Source organism: Pseudorasbora parva, chromosome 24 (assembly GCF_024679245.1).
Source record: "Pseudorasbora parva isolate DD20220531a chromosome 24, ASM2467924v1, whole genome shotgun sequence".
NCBI classification, from domain to species: domain Eukaryota; kingdom Metazoa; phylum Chordata; class Actinopteri; order Cypriniformes; family Gobionidae; genus Pseudorasbora; species Pseudorasbora parva.
In genome coordinates, this window is record NC_090195.1 from 20,953,523 (window position 1) to 20,978,320 (window position 24,798).

The 24,798-nt window shown below is 36.2% G+C and overlaps 2 protein-coding genes and 1 non-coding gene across 3 annotated transcripts in view; 1 reads left to right on the forward strand and 2 right to left on the reverse strand.

Annotated features, from left to right (window-relative positions):
• Positions 1-3,026: 3,026 nt before the first annotated feature.
• Positions 3,027-6,328, reverse strand: nanog (nanog homeobox). The gene is made up of 4 exons (XM_067434852.1): positions 5,828-6,328; positions 4,879-5,231; positions 4,677-4,796; positions 3,027-3,942 (listed from the first exon to the last, which is right to left on the reverse strand). Exons 1-4 carry the CDS (start codon positions 6,180-6,182, stop codon positions 3,625-3,627), a joined length of 1,146 nt encoding a protein of 381 aa, XP_067290953.1. The 5' UTR covers positions 6,183-6,328; the 3' UTR covers positions 3,027-3,624.
• On the reverse strand, positions 3,995-4,124 carry LOC137064299 (small Cajal body-specific RNA 11). Its single transcript, XR_010901536.1, has one exon. It is a non-coding gene; the product is annotated as a small Cajal body-specific RNA 11 (non-coding RNA).
• Positions 6,329-8,896: 2,568 nt separating the features above from the next.
• Positions 8,897-24,798, forward strand: part of ipo4 (importin 4) — a 28,285-nt gene continuing 12,383 nt past the window's right edge. The window contains exons 1-23 of the mRNA XM_067434991.1: positions 8,897-9,228; positions 9,449-9,535; positions 9,618-9,697; positions 9,793-9,834; positions 10,366-10,495; positions 11,441-11,620; positions 11,724-11,789; positions 11,986-12,087; positions 12,164-12,247; positions 15,029-15,178; positions 16,667-16,720; positions 16,827-16,936; positions 17,053-17,161; positions 17,591-17,720; positions 17,888-18,004; positions 18,083-18,196; positions 18,293-18,416; positions 18,533-18,644; positions 18,729-18,865; positions 18,946-19,023; positions 20,862-20,919; positions 21,013-21,118; positions 24,376-24,569. Of these exons, the coding sequence (XP_067291092.1) occupies positions 9,160-9,228; positions 9,449-9,535; positions 9,618-9,697; positions 9,793-9,834; positions 10,366-10,495; positions 11,441-11,620; positions 11,724-11,789; positions 11,986-12,087; positions 12,164-12,247; positions 15,029-15,178; positions 16,667-16,720; positions 16,827-16,936; positions 17,053-17,161; positions 17,591-17,720; positions 17,888-18,004; positions 18,083-18,196; positions 18,293-18,416; positions 18,533-18,644; positions 18,729-18,865; positions 18,946-19,023; positions 20,862-20,919; positions 21,013-21,118; positions 24,376-24,569 (2,433 nt within the window). The 5' untranslated portion in view covers positions 8,897-9,159. The remainder of the gene's footprint in view (positions 9,229-9,448; positions 9,536-9,617; positions 9,698-9,792; positions 9,835-10,365; positions 10,496-11,440; positions 11,621-11,723; positions 11,790-11,985; positions 12,088-12,163; positions 12,248-15,028; positions 15,179-16,666; positions 16,721-16,826; positions 16,937-17,052; positions 17,162-17,590; positions 17,721-17,887; positions 18,005-18,082; positions 18,197-18,292; positions 18,417-18,532; positions 18,645-18,728; positions 18,866-18,945; positions 19,024-20,861; positions 20,920-21,012; positions 21,119-24,375; positions 24,570-24,798) is intronic.

The window sequence follows — 24,798 nt, forward strand, 5'->3', positions numbered from 1 at the left end:
TATCTTATCCCTGATTCATGGAAATGGTAGTGTTACAACTGTCCCCGTGTTATAACTATACCCGGTCTCCCCTATTATATGGTAATTTATATCCATTATTATTATTATTTTTGAACAATATCAAATTTACTAACTTAAATGAACAATAATAGGCATATTAAAAAAAAAAAATATATATATATATATATATATATATATATATATATATATATATATATATATATATATATATATATATATATATATATATATATATATATATATATATATATATATATATATATAAATAAATAACTTGTTAACAAAATCTTAAGACCAGGGGATGCATTGCAAGTTTTACACATTTCGCACTTGTGGATCATAACCGGGTTGTAAGCGCTGCTTCAAAATGCCAAAAGAAGAAAAAGGAGCAAGGGACAAAAAATAGAGAGTAGGCAATTTATTGAAAACTGCATTTAAACTCAAACAGGCCGTTCATCAGCTGATCAAAAGTTTAAGACCATAGCCATACAAAGGTCAAATCTGCACAAAAATATGGCTTTCATGGCATTGTCCTTCAAGCAGACATACTGTCAAGATCTCCTGATGGCAAAGGCAAAAAGGCTTTCTCTCTTTGAATGTGGCAGGATTGTTGAGCTGCACAAGCAAAACCTTTCACAACGCGCCATCGCTGCTGAGGTTGGACGCAGTAAGACAGTCATTTTACATTTCTTAAAAAATCCTGAGAGTTATGGGACAAAAAAGATTTCACCTGCACTGAACCGCAGGATCCGACGGGTTGTCCGTGAAGACACAGGTCGATCCTCAACCCCAAATTAAGGCCCATACTGATGCTGACTGCAGCCCAATAACCATAAGACGTCATCTGCTAGAGAAGGGCTTCAAGAACCAAAAATGTCTTCAAAGGCCACGTCTCCTCCCACGACACAAACTTGCCCGTTTAGAATTTGCAAGGGAGCATCAAACATGGGACATTGAAAAGTGGAAGAAAGTTTTTTCCCTGATGAGAAAAAATTTAACCTGGACGGTCCTGATGGCTTCCAACGTTACTGGCATGACAAGAAGATCCCACCTGAGATGTTTTTACAGTGGAGAAGGCTCCATCATGATCTGGGGTGCTTTTTTCCTTCAATGGGAAAATGGAGCTTCAGGTTGTGCAGGGGCATCAAACGGCGACTGGCTATGTGGATCTGTTGCAGCGGGCATCCCTCTTGACCGAGGGGCCCCGTCTGTGTGGTAATGACTGGGTCTTTCAACAGGACAACACTGCAATTCACAAAGACTTCTTCCAGGAGAATAACGTTGCTCTTTTGGACTATCCTGCGAGTTCCCCTGATCTAAACCCCATTGAGAACATTTGGGGATGGATGGCAAGGGAAGTTTACAAAAATGGACACCAGTTCCAGACCATGGATGTCCTTCTTGAAGTCATCTTAACCACATGGAGTCCATGTAACAGCCCAACAGCCTCCTGTAAACAGTCGCATCAAGCATGCCGAAACAAGTTTTTAAAGTGATCAACAAGAACGGTGGGGCTACCGAGTCCTTTTTTGACACTTTTAGTAATGTTGTGCGTTTATTTTTTGGCTATGGTCTTAAACTTTTGATCAGTTGATGAACGGCCTGTTTGATTTTAAATTTTCTCTTGCTCCCGTTTCTTCTTTTGGCATTTTGAAGCAGCACTTACAAACCGGTTATGATCCACAACAACAACAAGTTGTATATACACTCCTGAACAAAATCTTAAGACCAGGGGATGCATTACAAGTTTTACACATTTCGCACATGTGTAAAACTTGTAATGCATCCCCTGGTCTTAAGATTTTGTTCAGGAGTGTATATACAATTGTTTCTAAACGTGCATATAAGCCTATGCTTAGGTCCATGTGTGTAAAAAAAAAGAAAACCTGCCTATTTAGTACAGCAAACAAAAAAATACATATTTAACACTTAAGGGGGGTAATTGCAAGGAGATATATAAAAAAAAAGGAAAAGGAAGAAAAAAAAACAATTACACAATTTTAGAAGGAAAGGGACACAGACATGACTTCATACAACTCAGCAAGGGATTGGTAGGCTTTCATGTTTGTTGTGAGAGCTTTGTAAAATGTAAAATGTTTGCAGGTGGAGTTTATGCTCAAACCAATACACAAATTATAAAAATAAAACAGGAATAAGAAGCCAAACCGATAAATTATGAGAATTACACGACACTGAAAAAAAAAAACTAATTGCAAACAAATGTAATGGCTTTTTTGGTCACATGTTATTCAATTGAAAACATTTTAAGTGTTCACAAAAAAAGGTTTAGTTATGACTGGAATTTAGCAAAAAGATCAGACCTTATTGATCATAAAGCCCAGTGCCTCATTCTTTATAAATTTAATAAATCCAAGACCCTTTACCAAAACATTTTATTAAAGGGACAATGTCAAAGATGTACTAGTTTCCTTCAGAGTTGTCACAAAAAGGGCAACTGGAGGGAGTTTCCTTTTTGAATGGTAGGTAGTGACATGCAGAGTAGCTTATAAATCAAATGTCATTCCAGTTAGTGGTCTGGTCACACAGGTGGTACATGTAGCATCCTGCTGAAATGGTGAAGTAACTAATTTTTTATAGGGTGAAGCAAAACCATTTGCCAACCAGAGGATTGACCAAACAGAGACTGGAAAGTTTAATCTAAATTTCCTATGAAAACCATTGAGAATTAAATGTTCAACCAGTTCTGACAAAAAAAAAAAAAAAAAAAAAAAAACATTTAGTCTTTACAAGTGACAGAGCCAACTACTGACCTGGCATGCATAATAGAGTTTTAATCATTTTCACAGATCCATGTGAATGGGAAGCACGTCAATGTTGTCATCTGTTCAGAGATTAAGAAACCTTAGGTTTTATACATTGCCATGTGGATTTGCCTTCAGCGACATTGTGGGAGAGTTATTAGGCTGCAGTTATCAATTCTTAAAACAAAAAGTTACATGTTGAACAGGTCAATAAAGAAAAAAAAAAAAGCCTCAACTAGTGTATAAAATTTAAGAACAGATAAAACATTTATTGCTCAAAGAACTGTTTTTGTGTGGACATCTTGTGTGTCAATGACAATATACAGGAGAGCAAGAATTTCATAAACTGCACAGTGTAACAGATCACATACAGAAGCATTGAAACGCAGGGAAATTGATACACGAAACAGAAACCAGTGCAGTACAGACCACCTTTTGTTTTACACATCAGATGTAGGTGCAGTGCCTTGTATACAAATTTATGGAACATCGATTTGTCCTGACTAAAATTTAAAAAAAGGAAACTGAGCACCTGGAAGAGCAGAGGGATCAAGATATTAAATAGTCTGAAAGGTACAATGAACTTATAAAAATAGATCTCGGTTTAAAACATGCTGAGAGTTTAAAAAAAAAAAAGAAAAAAAAAAAAAGGAAAAAGCGAACTTTACAGAATCAAAAACAATCTTGAGACGTCTCATTTGGCCCTAATTGGCAGCCCATGACATCACAGCCTAAAAAATATTCAACAGTTTGCTACCAAAAAATAAAATATTTACAAATACGGTGAGCACCCAAGGCTGCGGAGCAGAACGAAATTCATATATACAAGCAGCCACTGCGCTCACAGCAGAGTCATTGCTTTTGTTGACCATTGGGCACTAGGCGTGGGTGCCATTTGAGTAGGGCTGCTTCCTTTGTTCGTGGCATTGCCGCCATCACGGGCTTGCACGTAGCTAGTAGGGTTGGGGAACTCGTAGTGCGTCACAGCTGGGGGAAGAGGCCAGTTTCCCGGTGGCCTTTGGGTGACCTGTGTAGGAGAGCGTTGCTGTGGGTAGCTGGAGTAGAAGGGTGTTTGTGGAGGACTCCTCTTGAACAGGGACTCTCTCACCTGAGGGTTACTATAGTGGTCTTGGTTTGCTCGAGGGGTTTCAGTCTGAAACTATTTAAAAGAAAAGCTTATTTTTAGAAAATCAAAACTAATGGTGTCAACATTTGTATCATCGTGCCTTTAAGACATTATCCAAACTACGGAAAAGTCTCCTTTGTAGATGATAACTTTCTCTATGTCCACACTGATCAGTTCTGCTACCACGAAGACAGAACAAGCAATAGTGTAGACACTGCTGTTTTAAAACCTGCATGACTATTTTGTGGAACTAAGAATTTTGATTAAAAAAAAAAAAAATCCCCATACAATGATAGTCAATGTTGTTTTGGACCCTAGTGACTTTCACTGCATGGATAAACCGTTAGAATGCTCTTCAATATCTGACTGTGTTCCACAGAAGACTCCATAGAAAAAACAATAATACTTTTTACTTTAAAAAAATAAAAATAATAATTGTATTCAGCTTATGATGAGTAATTTAAATAAATGGTGCCTTTAAGACTATAACATCCAAACTACTGAAACACCCTTGTGAATGATAATTTGATTGACATATACACCGTTCAGATCTAAAAACACTGAACAAGCGTCAGCATGGACATTGAAAGTGCCATTCAAATTGACTTTCTTTGGATTTTTTTTTTTGATTGGGGGGGGGGGGGGGGGGGGGGGTTGGGCAATTTGGACCCCATTGACAACAGTTAAAACATTTCAAATCTGGGTTCCTCTGAAGGAAGAAACCTACATGTTTGGAATGACATGGTTTGCCGAGAAACCGCACCCACCTGAGAATGAGAAGATGGCGTGCTGGGTACGGCATTAACGACGTATCTCTCGGTCATCCAACTGCTATCTCTTTGATGCCTCTTGAGTTTCATCCTACGGTTTTGGAACCACGTTTTCACCTTTGGAAAGAAATAAGGGGTTATTCATCATGACAATGCATTAAAGCGTTAGTTCTTTCAACGGTCTCGTTATATCCCTAACCTGTTTGTAAGTTAGTCCCGTCGCTCCAGCAAGCGTCTTCATTTCAGCGGGCGTGAGGTATCTCTGGACATTAAAACGGTGGATAAGAGCATTCATCTGCTCCTCAGAAAAGGCAGCCCGGGTCTTGCGGGGCTGGGCTGGACGTCTGGCTGGAGACGTGGGCAGAGGCGGCAAGGAATCCAACCCCAAATTCTGAACCACCAACTCCTCTCCTTCAGCAGAGACAGAGCTTGAGATAGGTTCTCCGCTGTCCGGACTGCCACTGTCAGTTTCATAGTCCTGATCTTTCCAGGGCGGCAGACTGAGGTTGGTGAGAGTGGCCCCCTCACGACTGCTCCCAGAGCTCCAGGAATCTACAAATTGGGGAAAATAAAAACAAACCTTCACATTAGGGACTATGGCATTTGTAATTTGATAAACCTTTAAAATGATTTTGATGTTTAAAATGCTTCCGTTGCCTGAAAGCATGGTTTATAAACCAGAACACATGGAAGTGTCATTTTAAAAGCTATTCATCTGTTAAGAATTGTGTTTTGTAATTAAAATTAAAGACAAACAAATTGAGATGTTGACTTTACAAATTTGAGTTGCCATCAAAAAAAAAAGAAAAGAAAGTTACAACTGGACAAAATTAGTTGAAACAATTACATTTAATTAACACCACATTCATAATAATACTACAATATACATAAACACCACTGGTAGAGCTAAACTTTGCCGTCCATCATATAAAACCTATTATAATTTATACATAATGACAACAAATTGGAGTGCAATATTCCTTCACAACTTAAACACCAATTAAACCATTTTATTTACCCGTGATAAAGATTTAGATCTTCTTAAATGTATTCCAATAACCATTTACAGCTTCAAATTACATTGAAAGTGGCAAGTTAAAACAACTTCATTAGCCGGGAAATATTATTAGAGAAGATCATATGGTTACCTGGCGTATGGGCCTCGGAGTCGCTGGGTGCATCGCTGCTGGCCTGCTCCGCATCTTTGGCCTTTGGATCGGGCTCAGCCTTATAGGAGAGGAAGAGCCGTCCGTTCTGCGTGTGGCTCGGGTAGTTGCCGTAGCTGCTGGCACTGCCGGTCTCCGAGTTCCAGGGTGGCGACTGCTGTGCGGTTTGAGCAGAGTAATAGCTCGCCGTGACCCCACCGGATTGAGCGTACGCGGCCTCGGCCCAGCTCAGATTCGGGTGGCCGTGCTCAGACACCTGTGGGTACACGAGCCCGTATGCATACGCATGGTAAGATGGGTTGAAGTTGTAACTCACTGGTATCTTCCAATCCGCCATTCCCTCGTCGGAGAAACGCAGAGCAAAAGTAAAATCTGCAGAGATGGACCTGCTTACAGCACTCTACAAAACCCAAAGGGTTAGACTACCCTCTAACACAGATGCCAGTAACAGCTCTCCTCCTCATAATCACCCAAAATGACCCCTTGACATGACCTGATAAGAAAAAAAACGCATGGATAAGCTGCTTTATAAGGCCAGGTGAGTGGCTGTGGGCGGGGTGGACCTGCAAAGAGATGTACGGACCAATCAGGTGCAGCCTCTGAGAGCTGGCAGCCACACCCTCATTAGCTTAGCCAGGTACTCTTACATTTACATGATATTTGCATATTAATGCATTTTAATTTAGCGTTTTAGGTATTACATTTTTAAATTACACAATTAGGTTGTTTATTGAAGAAAATTACACTGAACACGAAATAATAATAATAATACTAGCTAATATAAAAAACACCAATTATTTGATTATTTTTTTAAACATTTAACTTTATATGGCCCAATACTTTATAAAAAACAGACCTATTCATCTTAAAGAAATCATCAAAATAAAATGTATTTAAACATGATGTATTTCAACATATTAAAACATTGAATGTGAAATATTGAATAGGCCCTTTTTAATAGTTGGCTGATAATAGGCCTATTAAAATAAAAATGTACAAACATGATTATAGAAAGATTTTCAGTATTTTAAACCTTAAAATGGACTACATTTTCACACATTTAGTTAGTGTAGATTCTTCTTATCCCTCTAATCTTGTTTGTTTTAACATTGTACAGTTACTTTTTCAGGGGAATGGGGAATGCTTACCAATCATTTCTTTAGATTAGCATGATTAATCCTATAATACCGGTACATCACTAAGCTTTATGTGAATAAGTTACCCTAAAAGTGCACAAATCTAGAGCTATTTATCTTTGAAAATGTTGGTGGACTGTGGAATGTGTTTTACTGGCTGCACTGTTTGAATGCCTTAAGCAGGTTTGCCTTTAAATTACCACCTGAATAGGAGTGTTTTTTAGTCCACCCATATCTACTGCATTAGAATGGAAATATTTCTGTATGAGGTGAAAATATGAGCTAATCATGGGGTGATTGGAGAGACCACAGATCTGCTTACAGGAAAAGAGGTGTGAAAGAGTGGGGAGGTGGTGGCAGCAATGCATTTGCTTTTCTGACTTGTTTAGCCTACCAATTCAGCAAATCAAAAAATAAAATAAAAAAGCTATTTCAGTACTATGTATGTATGTATGTATGTATGTATGTATGTATGTATGTATGTATGTATGTATGTATGTATGTATGTATGTATGTATGTATGTATGTATGTATGTATGTATGTATGTATGTATGTATGTATGTATGTATGTATGTATGTATGTATGTATTAAGCATGCTTTGTTTAAATTATAAGACCATTATTGTCAGATTTCACTTTATTATTTATGTTTATTTATGTTTTATAAACGTTTTATTTGTATATTTGTTTGTTTGTTTTTTGTAAGCATGTTTTTTTCCAATTATGAACCCATTATTGTCAGATGTCATTTATTTATCTATTTATGTTTATAAAAACATTTTTTTTAAACCTAAGTTTAAATTATGATACCCATGTTGTTAGGTGATTTATTTATTCACTTGTTGTGTTTAAGTTGTTTATTTATTTTTATTTAGGTTTTATATAGGCCTATTTATTTTTTGTTCATTTATTTATTTTTTGTTTGTTATTAATTTAGGCACACACACACACACACACACACACACACACACACACACACACACACACACACACACACACACACACACACACACACACACACACACACACACACACACACACACACACACACACACACACACACACACACACACACACACACATATTTTGTCCGATTTATCATTTTTTATTTATTATTTATTTAGGTTTTATTTAAAAAAATATTTTTTTGAAGCATAATTTTATTTATACCATTGTTGTCAGATTTATTTATTTATTTAGGTTTATTTTTACATTTTATTTTTAATTTATTTATTATAAATTTATCGATTTAAAATATATATTTAAATCGATAAATTAATAATAAACAAATAAAAAAACAAAAAATGTATATAAAACCTATATAAAAATAAATAAACAAACACAACAAGTATATATATATATATATATATATATATATATATATATATATATATATATATATATATATATATATATATATATATATATATATATACATACATAATTGTTGTGTTTGTTTATTTATTTTTATATATTTTTATATACAATATTTTGTCAGATTTATTTATTATGTTCTGTGGCTATGTTTTTAAAATGTATTGCACACTCAAGTCCTCTTCACTCATTCAAATTCTTTCAGCTGGGTTTTCTGTTCTGATAATCGTCGTTTGTCATCTGTTCATTGCAGCTCTTTCTAATGGAGATCCAAATGCAAATAGCCCATTAGCGCTTCATCGTCTCAAGCAAGGATCCGCCTAAACATGACCCACTTCAAAACAAACAGAAACAAAATGTGAAGAAATTAATTGCGTGAATGACAAACAAACAGTTTCATATTATTCAACCACAAACTGCGCATATTTTTTTCAGTGGTGTGTGTACAGTGAAGTTCGACCTCCATTACCATAGCAGGCGCTGTTGTTGGAGTACCGCTCAAATATCTCTCTGACTCATGTTTTCAGGGCTGTGGTCCCTTTAACGTCCAACTCATGCGGCGTTTTCTTCTTCTATCCAGCGTGGTAACTTTGGGAACTCCACACATAATCTCTCGTGCAGTTAAATAATATTTCCCCATGACAGTTTATTTATGTGATACTTCCATAGTTCTCTAATATTCTTATGACCCGAATCGTGTCGGAATATATAGATATAGTGTAATTTGATTTGCTCTGGTTCTCGGTGTCATTTACTTGATATTTTTGAATAAATAACGTCTGAACGTTTAACGGCTAACTTTAATGATGTCAGAAGAACTCGAGCGCATCCTGGTGCGGCTGACAGAACCGGACAACGCTGTTATTCAGCAGGTTAGATACTTACAAGAAACTGTCATTCTGTGCCAAAACAGCTGTTATGGTATATTTTGATTAATTTAATTTTCACCATGTAACGTTAATACTTGTCTTTTAATATTCTGTCCAGCATAAGCATTATTTTCGGAGCTTTAGAGTTTAACGCTAGTAATTTAACTAACGTTAACGGTCTTAAGCTCGTGATGATATTAATGAATGTCATTTTCTTTTTCAGGCCACAGCCGAGTTGAAACAGGCATTTAAAGATCCAGCTATCATTCCTGCTTTATGTGCAGTTATGACTGGATCTCAGAACCCACAGGTAAGTTACCGTTTTTAATTTCAGTCTTTATATCAAGTTTTTATAGTCTTACTCAAAAGACTTGCTTTTATTCTTGCTTCAGGTCCGTCAGTCGGCTGCAGTGATGCTCAGGATGAGAGTTAGAAAACATTGGAAGAAAATCAGTCCAGACCACCGAGAAAGGTTTTGGACATTTTTCACTTGTATAATTAATTCTGTTTTAATGTAACTTACATTTGTTAATTTGTGATTCAAATGTTTTCTTCCTGCTCTCTCAGTTTGAAGGCAGTGGTGCTGCAGGCATTACAGCAAGAAACAGAGTAAGTCTGGCAGTGCCATGGTATAATAATGTAAACTATGATACTGAATGATAACTACATTTACACTGTACAATGTCTTATACTATCTGCTATTACCGTAGTTAGCTGTACCAACTTGTCTGTAAAACGTTTGAACTGCCCAATGTTTTATTGTTATGCTCTCAGGGTAGACTTTTAAGGGCTTATTGATGGATCCAGAAAAACTTAAAATCTTCAGCATGTGAATATTTAAATAATATTTTATAGAATTGTACTCATTTTGTACATATACTTATTTTTAATTTTTTTAAGTAGAATTTTGTCAAATGTTTATTTTCATTATGTTGTATTTATGATATTATGTTAAATGTTTAATAGGTTTGTATCTGCCATGTAATAGCTAATGGTGATGGTATAGCAATAAACTATAAAACAATAAAATAATACTACTACTACCATAGTCTAAGGAACATATATTACTAGTAAATCATGGCATATATGCCAGTTTTTATTTCGTAGGTGTTACATTTTTGTTTAATTTCCATTCCTCAGACACACAGTTCGTCACGCTCTGTCTCAGCTGAGTGCTGTCCTGGTGAAACACGAGACTCCAGACCGCTGGCCTGCTCTTCTCACCCTATTAAACCAGTCTACTAAAAGCAATAACTCACAGGATAGACAGGTAACATTTAAACTTGTTAAAAAAAGTTCTCTGCCACTACCATGGAACATTTATGATATTAGATCTTTATCAAATATATTATACATTCAATGTTAATACAAATATTATTTAATTTACAAATTTAATTTAATTTAATTTTTTCCAAATTAAATACATGCGATGTAAGCACCATGGCTTGTTGGACATAGCAACAGTAACTAAAGAGAGCAGGTCTTTGCGAACAGTCAAATGCATCCAAAATAAAAGTTTGTTTACATAATATGTGTGTACTGTGTATAAATAAATACACACACATGCATGTATACATTTAAGAAATATGTTATACAATTTTAGGTATTTATTTGTAATATATTACATTTAGGTATTTATATTAATGTATATGACTATTCTAATCAAAATAAAATTATTATTATATTATTATTATATATATTTTTTGAAAGTATAGTATGTAAGCACACGTGGAGATTAATTTAATTTTGGGTTAAAGGGATAGTTCCACCAAAAATGAAAAAGGCATTATTTACTCGCCTGTATGTTGTTCCAAACCTGAATGACTTTCTTTCTTCTGCTGAACACAAAAGAAGATTATAAATTATGTTGGCAATCCAACTTGCTTTAAAATATCTTCTTTTGTGTTCAACAGAACAAAGAACCTCATACAGGTTTGGAACAACATGCAGGCGAGTAAATGATGACAGAATTTTCATTTTGGGTGAACTATCCCTTTAAGCTAATATGCAGTCTGTTCTTTTTGGAAATTATTTATTTAGCTTTTGTTTGTTTGATTTCTCTGTCCATTTGAGTTAGTTGGAATGTGTGTGTGTGTGTGTGTATGTGTATGGGGTGTTAATAAGGGAAATTGTCTTTACTTTCTTACTGATGTACCATTCTTGTCACACAAAACAACAATAAAAAGATTTTGAATACATTTTTTGTTCTGTTCAGGTGGGTCTTTTATTGCTCAGCAAGGTGGTGGGATCAAACCCAGAGCCCTTTAAACCACACTACAAGCAACTTCTCCAGCTGTTTGGGACAGTTCTCCAAGACCTGAACAATCCTACGGCTCTCTACTACTGCATTCTCACCCTTACCTCCATCACGACTTACACCGGCACAGAGGAGATGGTCCGTTCTGCTTCCTCTGACTGCCGTAATTTGCACTTGGATAAAATAATTAGTGTTTAATACTGCATTCATTATGTTCAAATGTTGTTTTTCTCTCTTTCAGAACCTGATGCGATCTCTGATCCCCAAACTGCTCGTTGCTCTTAAATGCCTCATTCAGGAAAACCAGGTGAGGACACTTTGATACATTAATGCTGTGTTCGTATGGTAATGCTCCATTTACTGTTTCCATTATGATACTCAATGATGTGCTAAACACTGTGAGAATTGCATCGCTTCATTGATCAGTTGGCCTTTATGAGCCTTTAAGTGTCCCAATGGCTTCGACCATCCCTCAATCTTTCATTTTTTCTTCATCTTTTAAGGACCAGGCCAGCGAGGCAATGGAAGTCTTTGATGAGATGATGGAAAGCGAGGTGTCCGTCATTGTCCCGCACATTGCTGAAATTGTCCGGTTTTGCCTTGAGGTTTGTCCGCACATCTTCAAAGTGATAATGTTGATTTGAAGCCATTGGGTAATACAATATATATTCTGTCTTCTAGATCAGTGCAGACGTCTCCCTTAGTGATTCTTTACGTGTAAAAGCCCTGTCATGCATCGCTGTTCTCATCAGGCTTAAAAACAAGGTAACTCTCACTTCTTGCCTTTGCTTTTCCTACTGTCTGGGGTATACTTCATTTTCCGTGTTCTGCTCCGTCACAGTCGGTGTCCGCACAGCTTTCAAAGTGCACTCAATGCAGAAGGACGAGTTAGACACATGCGCAGTTGCTTTTCTATACTCTACAAAACTTCAGAGGGCAGCACTGAGTCGTACCATTTACAGGACATTCGCTTGGAAGGATAAAGGAAGAAAAATCCATGGGAAAAAAAACAGGGAGAATGATATGCTGCTCTGTTTACTGTTCTTGAAACACGTGCTGTGTTCGAAATTGCCTCCATACTCTCATTCACTGTTCCCTACATTACTTCACTAATATTGATCACCTGAAGGAGTGAATGAGTGAGTCAATTCAGACACTGTAATGAAAATATTTATTTTGAATTCTCCCATGGAAACTAGCATGTTTGAACTGTTATTAATTTCAGATGAAATCATATGAAAAACAAAAAAAATGAATAATCAATGAAAAAGGAATTTGTCAGGACCAGTGTGGTTTGGAAAATGGATGAATTGACAATTCAGCTTGTGACTCTCACAATGCATTGTGGGTATTCTCTACCTATTGAGCGTGACATCAGTTTTACACTTGTCATTGTGGTGCATTGTGGGATTAAATGAGGGCACAATATAATGTCAACTATGGTTTCGGAAACTACTACAAATGGCTGTCCTTTCAAATAGTGCCCTATTTAAGAGTATGGGGCAATTTCGGACACAGTCACTGTGTTGTTTTGTATCAAACAATCTTCTTCTGCTACTGCACAATACATCACAACTGTGTGTATTGTAGAGTTTAGATTCCCTGCCCAAGCCCGAACTTGACCCTAACCCGCGTTTGATGATAGTAGTCTGTTTGATACTGGCACAAGTAGAAACAAACTTGTTATTGCACTAGCATTAGCAAAGTTAGTGCTTATTGAACAAAGCAACATTCTTCATAATAATAATAAGTTATTCACATCACAACCTAACCAGAAGCTCTACTCGTCTGCACAATGGTAATGGTAAAACTGCAATAAATGAACTGCAAAGCTTCAACATAACAGAAATTCTTTCAAATGTCAAACATAAATGAACATTATACATTAACAGGTGTTTCCCTTTACTCAAAAACACATTAAACAACATTCATTTCAATATTAATCTCCATTTCCAGCCTTATGCAAAGCATGCTGGGAACTTACAATGGTGTCTCTAAATAAAACAAATTCTCTTAAAATGAACAAGTAATCTCATTTTCCTTGATATTATCATCTTAATCAGTTCCTCAATTCAAGCCTCCAAATTGCTTATATTTCCTTAAAAAAAATTAGGAAAGTTTATCTCTTGGTTTTATTTCTATACAACACTGAACCATAATTTTCTTAAGAAAAAATACACACTATTTTTTATTATCACCTTAAATTTTTTGTGTGAAAATTACAAGACCCATGATTCATTTTTTTACAGAGTCACTTCTCAACCCTGCATACATTTTGTTCTATAATTCAGATAATGATCAATTTAAATAAATAATTACCCCCTCTATGTTGTTTTAGTTTTGTTCCAATGTTATTTTAATTTCTAAGTAATAAAATAACACAAAGTTGTTGTAAATGCAGTTATCATTACTTCCAATGCAAAACTCATTGAGCAACACTGATGCATTTATTCTCAATCACTCTTCAAATGTTTATCAATGAGTCTGCAGCGTTCTGCTCTGAAGATCTTTCCTGCAACACTAAAGACACTCTCCACAGGTGCAGAGGAAGCTGCTATGGCAAGATGGACATGTATATGAATTTCTTAGATTTTTTCTTGAATTTCAACTCTGCTACCTTTAATTCAAATTGTAATTCTACATCCTGTTTTTGACATCAATTCAAATTCAAGAATTTAATTGTAATTTGAGAGTCATTCTTAATTCAATTCTGAATTGTGCACAAGCCTGCTACAGGTAAATGTAATGTCTGAGCTGGATTTGAGCAAACATCATTTTACACTGAGCTGTTCATGAGTGTACCTGTGGATTATTGAGCTGAGTCACACTGGTCTGCTTTGCTCCACTCATTACAGGCTAGTTCTCGTCAGAATTAATAGAATTAATAATTCGTTTTAATACATGGGCGGGTTTAAATTGGGTTCGGGCTCATTATTACAGTTAATGTTTCAGGCCGGGCCAGGCTCCGACACAACATGCACAGGCTCAGGTAGGGTCGGGTTTGATTTTTTTGAGCCCGATCTAAGCTCTAGTGTATTGCCACCTAGTAGATTCATCTGTCTCAACATTGACCTAGCGCATGTACTGCTTTGCGCACACCATCCTAATAACGTAATGTATGTTGCATGGACTGTTGTGGAACATACTCCAAATGTTCCCAAAAATGAAAATTGTCTAATTTTCCTCATGCCATCCCTGATGTATATGACTTCATTTCTGACAGGTAAATGCAAACAAAGATCTTTAGAAAAATAATCCATGTGAGTTCATATAATGTAAATGAATGGGCGCTTTTTCATGTAAATTAAGTCCAATTTCACCCGGTGGCCATCTTTGAAACGCCTCTCGGGCTTCTATTTCAGTCATGCAATTGTAGCTTCTATCTCTTTGAATGGGAAAACATCAAACATTAATTATTTGAAATTACCAATGAAATCTGACAACAACTATCATAAATGTGCTTTCTTATGCTAAAAAAAACCCCCTTATTTTTCATGCTGGAGCAAAATAAATAAACACTTCTGTTTTTTTGTATCTGTTCTATAGGCTGTTATAAAGCATAAACTCTTACAGCCAATCCTGCAAGTAGTGTTTCCAATCTTGAGTGCAGCGCCTCCTCCTGGAGAAGAGGACCCAGAGGATGAGGAAGATGATACTGAGGACGACAGTGAGAATCCCAAACACTTTGCTGTTCAGGTAAGTGTCTTCGCATGCTTCATCTCATACTCATTCTCCTATACCAGTGGTTCTCAACTGGTTTGGCCAGGGGACCCATATTTCCCCATGGACATTAAGCCACAACCCACTTTTTTTCATTTGAGGAAATTTTAGGAATTTGAGGCCTGGTTTCACTGAAAGGGCTAAGATTAATCCAGGAGTAGACCTTAGTTCAATTAAATGTTTTTGTCAAAGACTACATTCAGGTCTGATTCAGAGTGATGATCAAAACATAGAGTAGATCGAGTCCATCAACACCCCCAAAGTTTCAGTCCTATATCTTGTCCTGGGTCGATATTTCATTTAGTAACATTAGGCAGTTTTGATTAATAATCTTGTTTAATGTTGGTGATCGTGTTACTTTACATATGCATATGATTACATATGATATTGCTTGTTTCTGCATCTTCCTCTCAGATGTCTCGATCAGAAGATGTTTAATAGTACCCACTACCATATAACAGTGAAAACACAGAACCGTTTGCTCACAAATTATGAATATATTCGTCAAAGCAGGAAAAGAGTTAAGATATGTCAGTGCAAGTTGCTTTCAGTTAAGATAGCATTTTAAAGGTGCATTTTAGTCTGGGACTAGGCTTAAGCTTAAGAAACCAGACATAGAACCAGACATCAAAAATGGTTGAAACGCACAAGTAACATCCCACTTTTAGAAACATCCCACTTTAGAATATCACTAACACTTATAAATATAAGGTAAAGCTATTAAATAGCAGTCCCAAACTAGTTTTTGTTTATACAGGAAAATTAGTAAATTGGTATGAGCCTTCAGAGTCATCAAAAATATTGAAAATAACACAAAGTGAAAATAGTGATATATAGTGGGTCAAGGTTATGTTTACCATCTACATGGTGAATATGAAGTAAATCATGTACACTGATCCTGATGAATAGAATGATACCTACATGTAAATTCTTCCCAGTTAAAACACAACATACTTCTTACATAATTGTCTGTACTTCTTGCTAATTTCACGAGTTACTAATTGACAGTGTAACTGCCACGTTGCATTCTTGCAATGTCTTATTATCTTTATATATAGTGAAATGATATACAGTGCACATCTGCATTTGCACGTGCAATTGAAGCATCCATGTTGCAAGCATAGAATAAATTCTGACAGGGCACAGTAAAGTTAGTAACAAGTTAAGAAAATAACATTAGAATAATGACACTGACAACATATCATGAGCAGATAGTGAATCAGGGCAATTCGTTTTTCTCAGGCACTCTTTACTTAAACAGCTTTGACACACATCTTTCAAAATAAAAGTTGTGCATCATTAAAACATTTAGAATGCTGGGGGTGGTGGTGGTGGTTTTACTACACACTCTGCGACCCACTTAAAATGAAACCCACCATTTGAGAAGCACTGCCCTATACTGTACCTAAAGTATCTCACTCTCTCTTGTGTTCAAATGACTAGCTAACGTGTTCCCCTCTGCAGGTCATTGACACAATGGCTCTTCACATGCCACCAGAAAAACTCTTCAATCAGCTGGTTAGTAAACTACTTATTTTAAAGAATTATTGTGAAGATTATGAAAAGTAGACTCAATACATTCCAGTGATTCTATTAAAATGTAGTGTGATTTTGTATCCTGCAGTTGCCTTTCACTCAGGCTTGCTTGTCAAGTGAGAACCCGTATGAGCGTAAGGGAGGTCTCATGTGTATGGCAGTGCTGGCCGAGGGCTGTGCAGATCACATCCGCACCAAGTAGGCTGTACTTTACAATTATACACAGATTTACACTCAAATTCATAGCACCAAATTTTTCAAATGCACAACAAAGCAGTCTGCTTAACACTTTACCTTTTGTTTCTGTGTGTTAGGATGTTGTCATCCATGCTTCAAACAGTGTGTCGCAGCCTATCGGACAATAACCAGGTGGTCCGTAGCGCAGCGCTCTTCGCCCTTGGGCAGTTTTCTGAGCACCTGCAGGTCAGAGTGAAACGTCAATACATTTCTTCTCAAATGCCTTTTATGACACTGTAAAAAAATTGTTGGTTTAACTTAAAGTAAGTAACCTGATTGCCTTAATTTTGAGTTTATTGAAATACATTTTTTAGTTGATACAATTTAGGAAATTGTTTAATAAATAGAAACTCAAAATATTATTACAGTATCTGAACCACATACAAAATATGATAAATCATGAAAATAGCACAATTTGGCTGTTTGGCAGTTTCACTGCGTCATCACAAATAAAATACAGTTACCCAATATGCTTACAAAATATTTTGAAAATATTCGAATAAAGGTTGTCGATTCTCAAAAATGTTCATTGTATTAACTCAAAGTAACTTATTTTTTAAATAATTTTTTACTGTTTTGATTTGAGTTTAAAGATAGTTAATGTGTCTTTCACAGCCGGACATCAGTAAATTCCATGCTGAACTGATGCCATTGTTGCATGGATACTTGTCAGCAGTGAATCAGACCAAAATCGGACACATGACGAAGGCCTTCTATGCCTTAGAAAACTTCTTAGAGAACTTGGGTTAGAATGCAGACACAATTAAATATCTCTGTATTTGTAGATTTGTAAAATTATAAATGATTTATCAATATAATATACTTTATTTGTTTGCTTGATTCATTTAAATGTTTTCCCTTCACCCTTTTTGCCTACCCTTCTCTCTTATTCCTTTTCATTCTTATGATCAGGTCAAGAAGAAATTGAGCCCTATCTGCCCACTCTAATGGAAACCATGTTGTCAGCCCTTAATAGTGCAGAAAACTTTAAACTGAAAGAGCTAGCTGTCAGTGCAATTGGAGCAATCGGTAACTTTGTCCTACTATTAACACTGTGATTTATGTTGTTATAGTTATGCCCAGACTTATGAGATCTCTCTTTCTCAGCTAATGCAGCCAAGGGGATGCTAGTGCCTTACTTTCCTCCAATTATTGAGAGTCTGAAGGGATTCCTGACAGACACAAGAGAGGAGATGAGGGCTCAGCAGATACAGGCACTAGGTAAAAAACAATGATTATCATTGTAAAAACCAGCATCATGCATGAGGCGGCATGCAGCCTTTTTTCATCACTCCTCTTTCTCTGTATGTCTCATAGACACACTTTCCGTGTTGGCACGCACTGTCGGTAAGGAAATGTTTAGTCCATTGGCAGCGGAGTGTGTGCAGTTATGTCTAAACCTCACAGATGCCGTGGATGATCCAGACCTGCGCCGTTGCACGTATGACCTCAAGAATCCTCTTATGTTTGCTCTAATAATGATGTATGTGTATATATAAATGTTATAAGGGGGAAGAAAAAGTGTCTCTCTCTCTCTCTTCCCCTCTCTCTCCCCAGATATAGCTTATTCTCTGCTGTATCTGAAGTGAGTCCAGACTGTCTAACCCCTCATCTAACTTCCATCACCACGGTGATGCTGCTGTCACTCAGATCCACAGAGGGTGTGACGGTCAGTGTAGGACTTTTCTCGCATATCATCTTCTGTACACCACCAAACATTACAAGTATTATAATATTCCTATCCACTTCACAGGCTCATTTAGAAGAAGACAAACAGTTTGTGCTCCTGGACGACGACGATGATGATGATGCTGATGAAGAAAGTGAAGCAGGTGATGTTGTTTTAGATGATGAGGAAGAGACTTCGATTGATGACAGAGATGTTTCAGGGTATGTCTCTGTCTCTCTCTTTCTGCCTCTTTAGTTTTTTCTTATGTAAGAGCATTAATCAGGATTCTCTCCATTCTTAGATTCAGTGTGGAAAATGCTTACATAGATGAAAAAGAAGATGCTTGTGATGCTTTGGGTGAAATCGCCTTCAACACAGGGTAATGAGGCATGTTTTACATAATGCACACAAACTCTCATGCATTTGCATTTACAAACTAGAGGCTTGAATAAGGTGAACTACCATTCAAAGTCTGGGGCCAGTAATGGCTCGTTTCCACCAAGTGGTACAATTCAGTATAGTACAGTACAGTATGATGCAGGATGGTACAGCCGCATTCTTGATAGAGTCTCTCAGCTCACTCTGCTACTCTGGTTCTTTATGTATAATTTAGGCAACAATAAAACAAATTATGTTCTTAAAAACACCACTCTGCCTCTTTTAATTTAAACATAATATTAGTCACACAATTGTGGTTTAGGTCTGTACTGTGGTCTTCACTGTTTGTAGGCCTATATTTATAACAAAGCGAAATATAAAACAACCTGAGCTGCCTCTTTTTGTTTACATTTTTTAAAATATTAAAAACATTAATATATGGTCCAGATATTATGTACATAATTATGTACTGTCTCTGATTATCTTCAATGTAATAAATTATTACAAATGACAAAACACAACCCTGTCTTTTTGTTAAATGTCAGGTTTAATGATCAGTACTAGCCATTGTATAAGTACAATGTACAAGAATTTATACAATAAGAAATAAAGCAAACAATTAAGTCAAACATACAAAATCAGCATTCTAGTCTACAACGATTAAGTTAAAAGAACTGCATGTAAGAAATGTATTTTAATTAATCATAAAATGGCCCTGATTTGTCACTAGACATTAAGAAATCCTGTTAATTTCAAATACTCTTATCACTGACAGCAGTAGTCCGGCCAGGATATTGTCATTTAAAAGTTGTTGTTGCAGCCCTCAACTGATGTTGATGTTGACATGTGTTTTGGCCTGAAGCTCCACCCATCATCCAATCACATAGTCAGTATTGTTTTGGTATCTGGGTTGCCAGCTCTGCTCTAGTTACCACAGCTGCAGCTTCAAACGTTCCTGCTGGATCCAGCAGCCTATCTGGCAACCTTGAGTCTAGTTGTGGGTACACCTGCTGTACCAGTTTTGGCCACAATCTTACATACACTTCCTTTGAATAACCTAAATATATAAAGTTATGAAACTTTCCTTTGCCCACAGCCAAAACGATTTGCCAGGGAACAAATGATAGATTCATCAGTCCATAGATCGTCTGTTAGATCAAACGTCAGAAGGACTAGCCGAGAAAATTCTGCTTTCGGCAGTGATCGACTGGATCACACAACTCTGAAAACGGCAGTTAACATTTTTCAAATAGCCCTATCTTTATAAATAAACCACAGATTTGAGCTTTAAACAACAACATTCTCACCTGAAAACTCCTAAAATTATATTTCGTGACACAATAACAGTAGTGGAAAATTTCAACTGTATATTAAATAATGGTACCTCTTGTGTTGTATCATGCAAGTAATGATTCTCTGTCAACCAATCAACGTTCTGCTGTGAGTCTATCTCCACCTTTTAGCACCAGACTACTTTGGTAGGTATCCCAAATGAAGGGTGCCAAAAAAGCGGTACGGTACGGTTTGGAATTAGGGTATCATTCACAACTTCTAACATTGGAAACAGCAAAACTTGTGTACTGTACCAAACTTTGGAAACCAGCCATACGATTTTATTTTTGGAACAAAATAATACTTTTTAGCAAGGATGCATGAAATCGATTTAAAAAAAAGTAATGTTACAAAAGGTTTCTATTTCAAATAAATGCTGTTCTCTTATTAAGAATATTAGGCAGGATATCTGAGCAGGATATAATGTTGGGCTGGACTTCTGTGTCATTAAAGTAGTTCTTAATATCCCCCAATCCATTGTCTTATTTTTTGTCCATTGTCTCCCAGAGTGGCGTTCCAGCCCTTCCTGGAGTCCAGCTTCCAGCAGGTCTATGAGCTCCATGATGTGAGTGTTATGTTTGTGGATTCAGGAGTGCTTGCACCATAATGCTGATGCGTTACTGATGTTTGTGCTCTTTTGTACATGTGCATCCATCAGTTCCCACATGAGGATGTGAGGAGAGCTGCCTTTGGAGCCATGGGCCAGTTCTGCCGAGCTCAGCACAAAGTCTGGAAGGAAAACCCAACGGAGGCCAACCACCAGGGTACATTCACACCAACTGTACACAATAGGTTTGAGCGGTATGACAGCATATAGTGTAGATAGTAGCAGTGTGTCTGCTGGTAGAGATTCTGCTGTGCTGTTCATGCCTCGTATATCTATGATGCTAAAACTCATAGATATAGCCTACACATGATATAGCCTAAACACAGATATAGCCTACACAGATATAGCCTAAAACTATAGCCTACACATGTATTGCCAGGTTAGTGGATTATCACAGGAGCTAGAAATGTCAATTCTTAGAATTTTTATAATGAATCAGTTGCAATTAGAATTAGCAATCAAATAATTGTTCCTAGTACAAAAAATTAAGGTCTCTAATTGTGTTCTTTTAATAAAAACAGAAAGTTATACACTAATGTTCAAAAGGCTGGAGTCTGTCATTTTCTTATAGAAATTGAATCAAAAGTGACAGTGATTTTTTTTCTTTAATGTTGTAACAACAACGAGCTTATGAGTTTAATGTCTCGGGGAATAATTAACTCAAAAGGGATTTAATATTCAATATTCATGAATTTATGAATATGATTTGCCAGTTGTTCATTACGTATTAAAATTTTCCGATAGGGAAAATTGTTTAATTAAATACAAGTAACCCTTTATGAAATTGCTTGAAATTATCCTACTAAGTTTGTCCTGCAAATTAGTTATAGACTTTTCAAATCAATTCTCAATAAAGGGATTACTGCTTTACGAGCGCATGAGAAACATTAACTTTACTGATCAGGATAAGTTCAATATTTCAAATGGTCATACAGTTTACTTTACTAACATAGTAGCATAAGCAGTTAGGTAACGTTTAGATCGCAAGTTTCATTGACTTTGTGTATGTGGCAGAATAACAGATTCAACTCATTAAATGTCTTTCGGAGGTTTAATAAACACAGACTAAAAATAACACTACAATTCACACAGAAAGTACATACTAAATTTGCAACAAGAGAGTAGAAGTATAGATATTAACAAAAGAATACATAAAAGAGAATAATGAATAGACTGAAGTTAGAGAGAGATAAAAGAGAGAGAGAGAGACAAAGAGAGGGAGAGAGAGAGAGACAAAGAGAGTGGGGGAGGGTAAGAAACAGCTTTCCTTCAGTTCAACCAAATACGACCTTCACGGAGTTAATTTATCCCAACGGGAAAATAACACACCCTCTTTACAGCAGTAAGAATAAGAATACTTGCATTCTTTTTGGTTTCGTTTTGGCTTCTCGCTTGTGTGCGTATGTGTCTCTGCGTGTCCGGCGGTCCTTTCCGAGGTTGGGAGGGAAGCGGCTGTTTGCTTTAGCGATGCTTCGTGTTCTTGAAGATCGGATTGTAGAAGAGAAGATTTTTGGAAGAGATGAGGCCTGCTTGGAGGGCCTGCATTGGTGGCATGGCTTAAGTGCCAGCCACGATGACGTGTTGGTTCAGCCAGAGAGAGAAGAGAGAGAGAGGGAGGGCATCCGAGCACCTCTTTTAAGGTCTGGGAGTAGTCCCACCCTCTGGGGTTAGACTTAACCAATGAGAGTGTTGGGATTTCCCGGCGGGAAATTCCTCAGCAGATTTTATTGTCCTTTGTTTGAAAGTTCGACTCAGTGGGTCTCTGAGTCTTCATACTATAATTAATGCAACAAACACACACTGCCTTTTCTGAATAAGTGATATACATGGAAGTGTAAGTCGTGAAGTGAGCATTAATTTGATAGGAGACATGACATATATGAGGTTATCTGAACTAGTACTTTGTTAAGACAAAGATAAAAAGATGCAAAATACCATACAGAATAAACATTTTACAAGACAGTTATGTGTTTACATATAATGTCCTGGGGTGCATGTTCATTTATAGATGGTTTGTCTATAATTTGAGGCAAAAGCTCTGTGTCTTAAACTCTTTGTGTATAAGACTTCATGTGGCCGAATTCTCTCCGGCCATAAAAAGATCTTATCAGATGGTTTCCAGGGTGACTGAAGAATCTCCCTCTGTTGTGTTGGGGGAAGGTATGCTAGTGAGCACAACTTTCAAAACATATTTGTTAAATGTAACTGGCGATTGTGTGTTTGATTCGCCTGAGTCGCTACAATGTTAATCAAATTATCATGAGAAAAATGATGCATCACCGTTTCCACAAAAAATAGTTTTGATGATAAATGTTTTTTTGAGCAACAATTTAGAATATCAGAATGATTTGTGGAGGATAATGTGACATTGAAGACTGGAATGGTGCTGAAAATTCAGCTTTGCCATCACAGGAATAAATTACATTTGTATAATATAATCAAATAGAAAACTGCTATTTTAAAATTTTAATAAAATTTAGCAATATTACTGTTTTTGTATTATGTATTTTTGATCAAATAAATGTAGCCTTAGTGAGCAGAAAAGGTTAAAAAATCGTAAAATCGTACAAAAAAAACACATTTTTAATGGTATTTGAAATGTTTTGATTGTAATAATCATATTATAATGTATAATATTTATTTATTTAAATAATGTGAGTATTGATGTTTCTCCAATTTTCCACGTACTGTATTTGATATACATGTTGTCTTGTAAAAAAAAATGTTTTTACTATTATTAAATAGTACATAGAGAATACAGATATTGCCATTTCTCCAGAAAATATAAATTAATCTATTTTGAAGTATTTCAGACATTGTTTGAATATCATTAGAATGAAGTATTATATTTTGTTTTCTGTAAATCAAGTTAAATAACTTTAAATAAAATAAGTTATTTATCATTAATAAAATTAGATGGATTTACTAGATTATGTGCATAACAGTATAGCTATGATTATTTTTATGATAATGATATGTTATAGTTGAATTTACAGACAAAAAAAAAATACTGTTTTGTGATGTTTACTGTTACCATTAAGATTTAGCTCAAACTTCCTTCCTCTGGCACGCACATCTACATGTCTCTGATTTTTGATTTGCACTCTCCTTTATATTCACATCACGCTGCTTTCTCCTTCCTTTTCATCTGCTCTGTGTCTGTCTCATTATTGATGTCTCCCAGAAAGAATTAGGAGGAGTGCCACTTGTCAAGAGGATTAACTTTTAACTCTGACTGCATTGCTGTGGAGTGCCTCAAGGCCCCTCTCATTCATTCACTCCTTATCCTTCCCTTTCCACCTACTTCTTTAGTTAAATGAGCTGCAGTCAATGTGAAGGTGAAAGAATGTGTAGTTTTCAATTACACTGAATCCTGTGATCAACTCTTGCATATCTCTCTTTATATCTCTTCAGCTCTGCATAAGCTGTTACTGGTGGTTTTGCCTTGTTTTCTGGAGGCAGTGAGACAAGACAGAGAGAGACAGGTGGTGATGGCTGTGCTGGAGTCCATGAACGCTGTGATTAAATCCTGCCAGGGGGAGGCGCTTCAGGCTCCAGGGAGACTTGCCGAAATAAGTAACGCAATCAAAGACGTTCTGAAGAAAAAGGTCAGGATTTAATTTTAAGACCTCTTAGGTTATTTGGTTATATATATATACCTCAAAATTATTAAATGTATACATACACAAATTTACTAAAACATTTCTAAAGGATAAAATATTATAAAGGACATATAAAAACATTTAAAAGTCCCCTTACACTTATACAGTGCCACCATTTTATATGTAATATAATATACTGTCAAAAACAATAGATTACTGTCATAACTCCGGTTCT